Genomic DNA, 12426 nt, shown 5'->3' with positions numbered 1-12426 from the left:
CAAAAGGCAGACCCAGGAACAATCATAAGAGAAATATCACTAAAGTACAATGAACGCACACTACACTCAATAATATAATCTGTGTTTTTATTTCTATCCCAGATTGGGAACAGAAACATTCCACTGCAAAGGGAGACTGACAAACACAATAAAAGCACTTGTAACTAACATAGCCTTTCATGCCATGTAACAACCCAAGCAGCTTTTTTTCTTTGGGTTGTCCTTTCTGCCAGTTGCTTCACAGGAAGCATTTGTACCTGCCCTTAAGACGCAGCTGCTACAGGTGTGACCCAGTCTTTATCATCATTGGTGACTTGCCTTACCTAGAATTGCTTCTGTCTTTGCTCAACAGTATGGTAAGGAAACAAGGAGTTAGGGCTGAGTCATCTATGCATGAGCTGTCCCTGTTTGCTCACTCCCGGACATTCTCAGTGCCCAGCGGACAGACTGTGGCAGCAACAAGCCAAACACCAGAACGGGACATTAGAGGGCAGCAAGCACTTACTGCTGCCTGGCTTTATCCAGCCATAACCAAGGGAAAGGTAAACAAACACCTGTCCCCCAATGCTTGGCGGGGAGAAAAGGTTTCCATGCCCATTCCAAAAAAGAATTCTAAACGAATTTCCTGGTTTTGAAGAACTGCAGCATACAAGAGGCAGATTTAGAAATATACCACACCCAGCTGAACTGAGTGAACAGGGCAACGTTAATTGCAACAACCTGGAGAGTTTCTATAGCACTTCAAGAACATTCAGGTCACTCAGACAGTAACTTGTGAAATCCAGAGCACCATAATCTCATGTGAAAGGACTTTTATTTATGAAAGCGTGATTAAGACTCCTTGCAATATACACAGACAACCCCTACTCCAGCTGTACCAGGCAGGAATTGCAATGCTACAGTTCACACAAACAACATGCAGAACGATGCTCTGATCATTGGTTATCTCAAGTGGGTTTTTTTTTTTTATTCAGAAGGACACCTGAGGAAAGGCTGTCTGGCACTGAAAGTTATCATTAAGGCTTTTTACATGTTCTAACAAAATGAAGCTATTTAAAGTACCGACATTCCTTACCATAAAACTCCAATTACACCACCAGGTTCTGTAACAGTAGAAAAGAAAGTTTCAAAGCCATTTTTATAAGCCTCACTTGAGAGATGCCAAGAAATAGACACTGAACTTCCTTTTCATGCTCAAAATAGTGATTCATGACAGAACATTTTTGGAAAACTCACATTTTCACAGTTCTTTTAAAATTACTGCAGAGCCCTTTTATTTCTCTAGTTGCCTATCAGCATTATAACAAATTAAACTACTTAAGGTCTAAAGGCTGAGGACTAGTGAAGTGATGCACATGAAAAGAGTAAAACGAGTAGGCTCAAGCCCTCCATTACTAATTTGTACAAAGAGTCGAGGAGAAACTCTGCAATATGTGCTTTTATTTCACTTACCCATTTTGTGACCTCAGGAAAAACAGCTTGAGGAGGAGCATGTAGTGAACAAAAGGGTTAGAGTACTTATTTCTAAAAAAAAAAAAAAATAATGAAACAAAACCCACAAAACACCACCACCAAAAACCAAGCCAAACCAGTGTCAGCCCTATCAAAAGCTGTTGCAGCCATGCCAGTATAAGGATGCAAACAAGGCATCATTCATGAGCAAAAGATGCAGTCCTAGATTTGCCTGGGTGCTGCAGCTGGATGATGCACACAGGCACACAACAGTTTAGGGTTCTTTCTTTGCTTGTTTGTTTAGGTTTTGGGTTGGTTTGTTTTGTTGGGGTTTTTATTTTGGTATTTTTGCCCCAGGAGCAGCCCATACACACTTTGGGAGGCACCGAAGATGGTTACACTGAAAAGGGAACACATAACTGAAATTCAATGTCTGGCTGCACAGTCTCTAGCTCTTAAGTGGTCTAGCATGTAAAAACACTTTGAACTACAAATACCTATTACAGATCTTAACATGCAACAAGAGCCACAAATTCTACCTTACACGCTTCTTCCACCACCAAGTGGTGGAAATGCTCCTCAGAAAAGGGCATTTAGTGACAAAGGCTGTAAGGGTACTCCAAAGCACAAACGCTTTATCACGTAAGAAAACTAGCCAAACACACAGTAGCAAGCCTGCCCAAAGAGCCTGAGCTGGAAGCTTAAGCTCTGCTTTGCCTTCTGCAAAGAAAGTGGCCCTGCTACTCCACAGCTAAAGCCTAAACACCAGCAGTTCACAACAGAGAAGGTAATGTGAGAATTTCAGTATGAGGGTGCCAATAAGGGATGGAACAAGACCTTGAACAAATCACTAGCACTTTCATGGGGGTTAAGTCTAACCCAGTATCAACCAAAAATAGCTTTCAAACCAGAGAAAGCTTCCTGATCATAAGCTAGCCACCTGCCCTAAGGAAGCTGCTGTGAACCACAGACTGCAAGACAAAGTATCAAGACACCCTTCTCAGCTGTGAGAGACAAAGCAGCCTCCAGGCACTCCCCTGAACTCAATAAATCCCCACTCTTAAAAGCAAGCTGTGCAACTACATGTATTTAGTACAGTCCACATTAAAAGCATTCACAGCTTGTTTGACCTTAAGGGATGTTAGGTTCACAGACCAAATATCCCTCACACTTCTAGTTCTTCTCCATTCTATCCCAGAAAAACATGAGAGTTTTCCCATTACTCTGCATGCTTCTGGACTTAAAATGGATATCTACCAAGACTTGTTAGTTAAAGGGAAAGCAAGATCAGATGCATTCTCCTCCGACTCCATTTAAAATTGTCTTTATTTCAGTCATTTTAAGCAGAAACCTCTCACAGCAGTTGGGATAAGCAGGCTGTTATACCATTACACTGTTACATTCAATTGCAGAGATACATCTCACTTCATACAAATATAAGCAAAAGGTGTGTTTGTGGTGAGGCTTTTCAAGGAGCAGTTCCTAAATGTCTCAGTGTGCCAAGAACATCGACCTGCACTCTTTGCATCAGGAGGCCAACTGGGAACACAGTACCCCTCGCCCGTGGAACACAGGGGGAATTAAACTGGTGTGTCATGACAAACCTTACCTGACAGAAAAGCACATTCAACTTGCTTGAGGAATCCAACTGTTCACCTATATTCAGTATTGTCATGGGTGGGGGTTCTTAATTGCACAAAGGTACAAAGCACTACTTCTTGGATTACTTAAAGTTAAAAATGAGCACTACCCTCGAGTCTTCACTCTTAAAGTATCTGAGGCACAAGTATGTGTGTATACTTGTTTTATTTATAATTTGTCTTGGGATACCAAATGTATTTCTCCTTCAAGTGATTCAACAAAATAGTTGACCTCATTTCAAAACATCCACTGATCCATTTTCCATTCAATGGCAATATCGAATGTTAAAAGGAACATAAAAACAAACATGCACACAATTGTACAGTTTTCATAAATGTCTATTTCATTATTTGTGGGTAGCGCATTAAACAGTTAAATACATTTAAATAATGTTTAAGTGACTGCACTAATTCAGAATTTTAACTAGATGGGTAACCAATTTAACTAGAAACCAGCTAACAAGTAACTGTCTAAATACTTCAAATACAGCTCTTGTTCTAGGTCATCCTTCCTGGAAAAAAAAGCCTGCTGGTCATATTGGAAATACATTTTAAGGCCAAATTCTTCTGATATCCCTTCTCTGCAGCAGTTTCTTCACCTTTTTAAGCCTCCAATTCCAGGCCAAGACCAAGTTTATGGCCACCAGCATTGATGCTCTTTCCATCTATCAGGGCAGACAGCGTAAGCTTCACACCTGTAAGATTTTTAAGCAACATGTTCAGAACACAGAGCAGAGCTTTCATGCAACACAACATCCATCATTACAAGTCCCAGCTGTAGCAATTTTTCTGTCACTATTTTCCTCTAAAGATTTCTAAGGAAGAATCCATTTACCCATGAAATCTATTCCAAGTTAGCTATGTGCACCAAGACAGATGCCTTTTGTAAACACTGTGTTATAAAGGGGATAAACAAAGTCTCTAATTGCTAAGTAGACATGAGCTCTCCTGTGCTAGAGGTGTGCAATGGATAAGGAAAATTTATGGACAGACAGACAGACACTTGTACCAACAGAGGGATGGAATGAAACTACATTTTTATTGGTTTTCACATTAGGAACTAACCAGTGGTAATAAAGCATTAACAGGTGTTTTCATATTTAAGCAGAACAAGTTAAATTCTGGAGGGTTATCTTACTAAATATGAAGAGCAGGAAGTGTGAGGGTTTGACAACTAGTAATTATTTCAAGGCCTGCTATCATTCCATGTGAAATGTTCAGAGAAAGCAATGACAAAAAAAAAGGAAGACTGTTTTGCCTAGCCTAAAGCTATCCTATCAAACACAATCCAATCCATTCCTGTACAAATCAGTGAGGAATACAATGCATTAATACCATTACATAAAATGGAGTGTGTCTTGTTTAGATAGAGGTTTGATGTGCAACATAAGTTTGTTTGCCTTCAAGACAAAATTTTTCTGAAGAAGGAAAATAGTTGCATATAAATGCATAGATGTCAGGTGTTTTCTTTGTGATGCATAAAAGGTATATATGTGACACAATTCATGTCATAACTCTTACCTGGCCTCAGAGTTTGGGTGTAACCCACTCCAACTAGACTAGAATTGTTCACTTTTGCCTAAAAAAACAACAAACAAAGAAGGACAAAAGCAATGCTATTGATTAGTTCTTTGTCATCATTCAGAAACCAGAATAACTATGGCAACACTGCCATTATCAGCTTAACCAAATTCTACTTGTTCTTTCAATACCTCTCTGCTTTCTGAATTCTCTCTTTCCAGCTTGCCCAACTTACAGCTGAAACTGTAAGAGCTTTAATAGGCTGAATATTTAAGAGCAGACAGAATGTAAGGGTGGAGAGAACTGTTACTGGAATGTGGTTTCACAGGTGAACGTCCCCACTTCCCCCTTTTCAGAAGGCAACAGCCACTAACCACCAGTGTCCCAAGAGATGCCACTTCAGAAGAATCCTCCATGTTTGTATTACGAAAGAATTAATACCTTGCAAGTCCAATCAGTCCAGCAGCAAATATTTCATAATATCATGATAAACAGTACATGCAAAATCATTTAGCTCACTTTGCATCACTTCCTCAACAGGATGATTCCAATGATCCAGGTTCAATCCTAACTTCATCACAGACAGAAAACTTTTCTGCCTATCACATTTTTTCATCAGTATTGCCAGATGAGAATGTGACAAGGCTCCCCAAAACCTGGTTTCAAAAAACCTCTTTAAACTAGACATGAGGGGGTTTATTTTTTAATTGTATTTTTCTTTTAATAAATACAGTCCCAGAGAGGACACAACATTCAAGTTAGATTCTGAGGAAGGCTTTGCTGTGTGCAATATTACAGAACTTAAATACTGCTGGTTTAAATATAACTACCTGGATCGTAAGAGTAATTCCTACAAGACTTCCGGACCTATTTCCTTCTTTTGTACTAATAACACAGGTTGGCAGAAACCAAAAATACTCTGCACCTAGCACAACCCTCCAGGTTACAGCCACACTCACCGAGATAGAAGCAGTGGAATCCAACTTGTATTTAGCCGCGATGCCAAAGCGAGTGCTGTTGCTCCCTGCTGTCCAAGCCAGGTTTACAGCAGTTTCAAGATGGTCACTCACTTTTTGGTAAATTGACCCACCAAATTCAGAACCATCATTGCTACACAAATGAAGAAAAAAGTTAGTTTCCTATATTTACATAATCCCCTTTTTATATTTTTTTGCTTAACTACTTCAAATTTTAATTCAAATGACAATTCCAGAAGCTGGGAGTTGTTTCACATTTCTTGACAAGAGAAGGGGAGATGAACAAAGGTTTCAGGGCAAAATTTAACTGCAATAATTCACGGAAATAAGAAGGTATTTCAGAGTCCTACAGCTAATTCTCACACTGATGTTGAACAAACTCCTTGAATGACATTCCAGCTCACATCCTTAGAAAACTGACAGATAAATGTAGTGAATGGGCATTCTGAATTGTATGATTATTGAATACATATGATATACCTAAAACACTAGATGGCCTTTTAAAAAATAGCTGTCACAATGTTTTACATTAATAAACTGAAATGTAATTCTTACAGTCCAGAATATAAAGTGATCCACAGTTTTCTCCATTACCCTTCAAGTTCCATAAATTTGGACATGTACAAGCCCCATCCTTCCCCTCCAAAAGCATAAACTTCTACCTCAAGGAAGTTATTTCCTAAATAAATTCACTAGAACTCCACCTATTTTTATTAACCTAGATTTAAAACACCATGTTTTTCAGTAGGTTTTCATCAGCTTGCTCTGAAGTACGTAAGATTTAAAGGCAGGAAGCCTTAAGGAAGTTCACAAACAAGATGTCTTACACTTGTTTATTTATATTGTTTCATGCACTCTTCACCCCTGAGAGGCAAGATGTCCAAAAAGCAAAGCTCTAGTCTTGCTCCAGAAACTACTACTGGCCTACTTAAAACAGAGCAACACTAATTACTACCTCTGACAAATCTACTGCCCATAAATTGTAGTCTGATACAATTCAATGTAATGTGAGAGCCAGAAAAAGTATTATGATCAGCTCTGCACAACTGAACTATTGCACTTCCAATTTACATGCACTTCAGTATTTGATAAGCTGTAGCATATATTATACAGCAAGTGCTAGTGACTCACAGGTGTTTAGTGCTGTGTGAAAAAGAGATACAAAGTATCACATGTATTTAAAGTTTCCTATTGAAAAATGCATTCCATTCAATGGCCTTGTGAGCAGCTCTTAATATTTCAAGTATTTGTATTTTGGCTAGAAGGAAAGGCAGACAAGGCCTGCTTCTGCAAAGCTGGACACAGTCTTCAGTACTTACACATTAGTGTGCAGTTGGAAGTCTCCAGTCTTGTAACCCACAGAGAAATTATTTCTTGTCAATTTTGATTTGGCACTATCAAAAGTCATCTGATAACCAGCAAGCCAGCCTTCATAACCAAAGACAGCTGAACCATGGATTGCAGGTCCAGCAAAATCAAAGTCAACATCACAGCCTAGGTTTAAGCACTCGCGTTTATAAGCCGACTTAATTTTACCACTCTTCTTTCTGAAACAGAGAAACACTTATTTTGAGACAAGGCATGCATGATCTCCTATGAACTGCCAAATTCAAGCCATATGACTCTACCCAACATATCTAAGTGCTATGCACATGCATGCCCCTGACCAGGCAGAAATACAGGCAGCCCACCCAGAGTGCACAGGGCTACCACATATAGGCATCTTCTGGTGAATGTAGCAGCAGTTTCATGCCTTCTGCAATCTTCCAAGTGTTTCTATCCCAGAAAATAAGCAAAGTGAGCTGTTGTGAGATGTGGTATGCCAACCCCATAGAACAGATGTGATGCTAAAGAACAGAAGTTTTTAACACTGGGATTTGCTAATCCAGATCAATAGCAAACCACACAAACAGCTCTGTCAATACCACAGACCAGATGAACAAGCCATAGGTGTGGTTACCCCCTAAGTAAAGTAAAAACGTTAATGATTCTTACCCTGTATTTGGTGAGAAAGTTGTATCAAATGTCAACTTCAAGCCTTTGGCAATCTAATTGAAGAGGGAGAAGATAAGATGAAGCTATAAATTCAGTTCTGCTAGATAGGTAAAAGCAAATAAATACTCTCCTAATCTATTACCTGATCTTCAATTGCAATTTCTGTTCCCAGAGTGTTATCTGTGTTCCATTTTTCTGTGAAAGTCAGCCCATACTCAGCCCACTTGTATTTGGTCTCCAAGCTCCCATTCACTTTTCCAGTGTCTGTGTTCGATGAACCAGATGTTGTGAATTCCTAAAGCAGACAGAAGATATATGTATTCCTGGAAGCATTACATAGTTTTGTTCAGCAAACACTAAGATCTTGTTATTCTATGCCACAGGAGGCAACTTGCAGGGGGAGAAGGGGGAATGGCATAGCCAAGAAGTAGATGATTTATGCTTGCATGGAGGCCTCCCCCAAACCCCATCTCAACTGCAGTGCTCCTGCCACTATTACAAAATGTACAGGGTCCCAACCTAACTCAGCAGCAAGACAGTAGTCACCATAAGTATTCTCCTTAAAAGCAGAAACAAGTTCTTGAAACGTAAGGCTGAGTTTGATCCTCCCAATGAGCAAGTTAAACCGAAAGCCAAGACCTCTGAGAGGCACATAATGCACCTCTGTAAGGGTCACATATGTATTTTCATTATTCCTGTCAACCATCCCCAAGATAAATTATATACAGCTGTGAAATGTCAGAGAATGGCATCGCTTTTCAAATTGGGGGTGGGGTGCATGGTTTGGTATTTTGTTTGGTTTGGGTTTTTGATTGTTTTTTAAAAAGAGTTCTTCGTCTAACCAATGCATCCTCACACCAGCCATAGGCACATATGTTTTACTGACATCTATAAAATTCCTATTCCCCTGGCACCTTGGTTTAATAACACACAGGAATAACATTCATGTTTGAATTGTGAGCTAAGGGAACACTCTGGCTTTATGGTACGGTCTTAGCTGGAATTCTTCAAAGTATTTAGAAGTTAAAAATACCACTCACATCTCTTTATTAAGGGAAGTAGTCCCTGATGTCTCTCACTATTTGGATTCTCACAAAGAGCAGAATGAAGAGTTTCAGTCTACCACTACTGAAAAACTAAAGGCAATACCTAGCAGAAGTTCAAGCCAGTTTTGCAAATACATGTTAAAAAGCTCTTTCCACTGAAATATTATTGCCTATAAGATTTAAAAAGTTTACTATTTCAACTTTTTAAAACATAGAATTAAACATTCTGATCTGTCTTCCTCCACGCACAATATTATTTTCAAGTAGACTTCTCACACTCACCTCCCCTAGAAGGCAACACTGATTTGAAATCACAAATCCTTAAGCACTCTTACAGCTCAGGCTCAGAAAGCACATAGCAAATGCACAGGAGACTGTTCCTTAATCATGGCTGATCAAATTTGACCACGTTAGTGAACCACTAAACCATCCACACAGTTGCACAATCCTAGTAAGGTCTGTTTCTTGGCAAGTGACAGGGACTACACAAATACCTTCAGCTTTAACTTCTTGCTTTGTACTATTCCTACTGTACAGGATCTGTGTGACTGCAACCATTGTGGCAATAGCTTCAAGAGCAGCAAATTATTACATTGTCTCTTATCTCTGCTTTAAAGCACCTGCAGTACATACATCCCAGCAGCATCTCCTCCTGGGAAGAATGGCTTATAACTGATAAGGGATTCACATTAGGGCTTGGATTTTTCACAGTTTTACCAGCATAACTGGAAGCCCTCAACAAAACAAAAAAAAAAAAAAAAAAAAAAAAAAACCAAACAAAAACAAACAAAAAAAAACACACACAAAAAAAAAACAAAACAAAACCAAAAAAAACACAACCACAAACCACACCACCACCCAAGCTAAAGTAAGTACAAGTATACCTCTTACAGGGCTCTTGCAACCTGTGCTTCAGTTGGGATACAGACTTATAGAAAAAACAGTGCATATAACCCACAAATCTTGTTTCTAACAGCAAGTTACACTGTTAAAGCTCCAGTTATGGGGAAAAAAAAATCTACAGTTATATCTTGTAAAGTCTGCTCTAGAAATAGGTAAAAGTTACAGGGGGCACTGCTTGCATGACCAAGATATCTTGCATGGAACATTATCACAATGCTTTAATATCTAGAGGAGCCAAAGATTCAACAGCTAATTCAATGCCAACTACTTCATACAAGCACCAAGATGCTGGAAATTTCCATGAAGTACAAACAGTATCACAAGGTACTTCAGAAATATATTCTACATACACTGGTATATACATTGGTATATCAAAATACTCTAAAAATCTGTCAGCTACTTGTTCACTTTCAGACATAAGACCAGGGACAACTTTTATTTTACAAAGATAACTAATCAGTGCAATACCTGTTACATTCAGATTTTTAGGGGGTTCTGAAATTATTTTACACCAGAAGTTTATCATTCATATAACCTATAAAATACTTAATAGCATCTATCCAGTGGCCCTTCTAACTAAATATCAGAACATATCCATTAAAAAATATAATTAATAGAAGTTATTTAAACTCACCACTCCACTTGCAGATTTTGTTTTCACATCTAGTTTCACCAACCCAAAACCTTAACAAACAGAAGTCAAAGTTACACAATTAGGCTTTTACCTAAGACCCTGCACAGTTTTCAAGCTGGTTTTCCAAGCAGTCTCAGCAGTATGCCATAGATATATATAAACAACTATAGATGACTTCAGCAACATTTTGATTTTAGATGCCACAGCAGGTAACACAGACCACTCCAAAAAAGGCCAGGAGTTCTGTTTGATCATCACCACACAAAGTGGGGAGAAGCCTCTCAGCTGTATACTGCACATTTAACTACCAAATGATGGCTTCCAAGAGTAAACTTAGTGATAGAGGAAATACATAATTTTCTGCTCCTTGAATGGCATCGTTTTTGTAGTCAATGAAGAGCTATCCCAATGCATAAAATTCCTCTCTCAGCACCAAGACAAAATATTTCAAAAGTAAAAAGCAGTAAAGGTGAAGGCACTGGGAAACACACAGCCATTGGAACTGTAATACAAGTAGGCTTTATGGGAGTGACAATTCTCTTTGTTACTCACAGAGTTGAGCAACAATCTTGGTAAAAAAGCACCACCCCCCAAAAAAAAGCCCCAAAGACCAGAAAGAAATAGCACTGCAAAAAAGAATAATTTATCTATGCAACTGCCTGGTATTAAAGCATTTTGAACTGTGGAAGGATTCTTTATCCCAACAATCATTCCTCTTTCTAGTCCAAGAAAAGCTATAATGCCTTTCTATTTCAACAAATGTTGTGGCACAGAGTGGCAAATTTAAACTACACTTGCCGCTTACATTCTTGCATACTTGTACACCTCTGACATTATGTGTCTAGGGCAGTAAGATTTAACATACTTCACATCAAAACAGCTCATGAAAAGCCTCCAATGATCTGCTAGATAACAGTACCGCTATAAAAACAGCACACCTCCTCCCTCCCCAGAAACACAGCAACATGAGCATTCAATTTTACAGACCAAAGTAAAAAGGCAATTCACTGTTGCACCTAAACAAGTTTTATAAAAGGTACTATTCTTACCATATCCTTTATTGAAGATATCTCTGGCAGATTTGCCAAGGTCTACATATGATGGAGGAATCGCCATTGGAGCTGAAAGGTAAAGGACTAATTAACAGTGAATCTTTTAACACTATGCACATAAAAAAATGCTACTACAACTCTTTCAAGATACTCTTCAAGGCAGATTCTTCTATATGAAGGCAGTTAATAGACCAAGGCTCAAATAATTACAGCATTCTGTGAAGCACCTACAAATTTTCAGTGATGTTCACTGCAAACATTGCACGTTTACTCAGCTTCAGTAGAGAAGAGGCTTTGTAGAGAAGAGGCATTACAACACCACCCAGGTCTTAATTTTTCAAGTAGATTTCTCCATACATCTTTAATTACCAGAAATTAACTAATCACAGTTATCACCAAAAACCTGGAAATTAAAAATCTGAAAAACCATAATGTGGACAGTTCTTCCCTGAAGCTCTACAAAGTCAACTCTGACACCATTATGAAAATTACCTGAAGTACCTACCAGGTTTTGTTTTCAAACATGTTCTGCACCACCATTTTGCCCTGTATTTTAAAGGGCAGACACACAGTTTTAAAAAAAAGAACATCTAATGCCATTAAGTAGCAATCAATCTGACAAAGTACTTCCTCCCTATGACAAACATGAGTTTAAGTTTGGGAGGTTGCCTTGTTAGTTTAAAATGTCCAAGTAGGAGCAACACTGTGTCCCTGAGAACAGCTCTCTCTACAAGTCCCTTTCTCAGAGGGGGAGCTCTGGCAATCTCACTGGTAAAGAACCTGTCATTCAAGAAGAGCTATGTCCCAGCCTCCCTGGCTGGACAGACACCAGGATAAGGTCTCAACCAGGCCTGTGTCACTCTTCTCCATGTGAAGATACACTCTATCCTTCAGTGACTGTTTTCCCATTATTTCAATAGCAAAAAGCCACTGCTACAGAGGCACTGTATTTTAAAGCTTTGAAATACAGAAAAAAGCATGTTAGTGACTCCTCCCACACTGTGAAAGGTGGGAGAAAGGGCACGGGAACACTGAAACTAACTAGACAAGGCTAAACACAAGCAAAAAACTTGTCTTCGGAAACTGATTGGTCACACTTGCTTAGCGGAGAAAGTCAGATTAACATAATTCATTGTTTATCTTGCTCTTCTGTGTGTGTGGTGGGTTTCTGGGGTTTTTTTAAGTAAATTAAAATGTAGCTTGAGA

General features: G+C 38.9%; 1 protein-coding gene across 2 annotated transcripts; it reads right to left on the bottom strand.

Moving 5' to 3' along the window:
- Positions 1–2760: 2760 nt before the first annotated feature.
- Positions 2761–12094, bottom strand: VDAC2 (voltage-dependent anion channel 2). Of its 2 annotated transcripts, XM_009076565.1 has the most exons (9): positions 12078–12094; positions 11218–11294; positions 10169–10218; positions 7728–7880; positions 7586–7638; positions 6910–7137; positions 5573–5723; positions 4614–4671; positions 2761–3787 (listed from the first exon to the last, which is right to left on the bottom strand). In XM_009076565.1, the coding sequence occupies exons 2-9, from the start codon at positions 11282–11284 to the stop codon at positions 3696–3698; spliced, it is 852 nt and encodes a 283-aa protein (XP_009074813.1). In that variant the 5' UTR covers positions 11285–11294; positions 12078–12094; the 3' UTR covers positions 2761–3695. The 2 variants fall into 2 exon arrangements, with proteins under 2 accessions (XP_009074813.1, XP_009074812.1); XM_009076564.1 differs by lacking the exon at positions 12078–12094 and having other exon boundaries at positions 11218–11337.
- Positions 12095–12426: the final 332 nt, after the last annotated feature.

The sequence above is a fragment of the Acanthisitta chloris genome, unplaced genomic scaffold, assembly GCF_000695815.1.
Source record: "Acanthisitta chloris isolate BGI_N310 unplaced genomic scaffold, ASM69581v1 scaffold44116, whole genome shotgun sequence".
NCBI classification, from domain to species: domain Eukaryota; kingdom Metazoa; phylum Chordata; class Aves; order Passeriformes; family Acanthisittidae; genus Acanthisitta; species Acanthisitta chloris.
The sequence above is the reverse complement of the archived record's forward strand: the minus strand, read 5'-3'. Positions and strand labels throughout refer to the sequence as shown.

Bases quoted from the DNA above. Each gene is read 5' to 3' on its own strand.
- VDAC2 (XM_009076565.1), bottom strand. From the start codon at position 11,284: ATGGCGATTCCTCCATCATATGTAGACCTTGGCAAATCTGCCAGAGAT. The intron at 7,639-7,727 runs GTAATAGATTAG...CTCTTCAATTAG, and splicing joins AAATTGCAATTGAAGATCAG to ATTGCCAAAGGCTTGAAGTT. The intron at 7,138-7,585 runs GTAAGAATCATT...TCTCTGTTTCAG, and splicing joins ACTTTCTCACCAAATACAGG to AAAGAAGAGTGGTAAAATTA.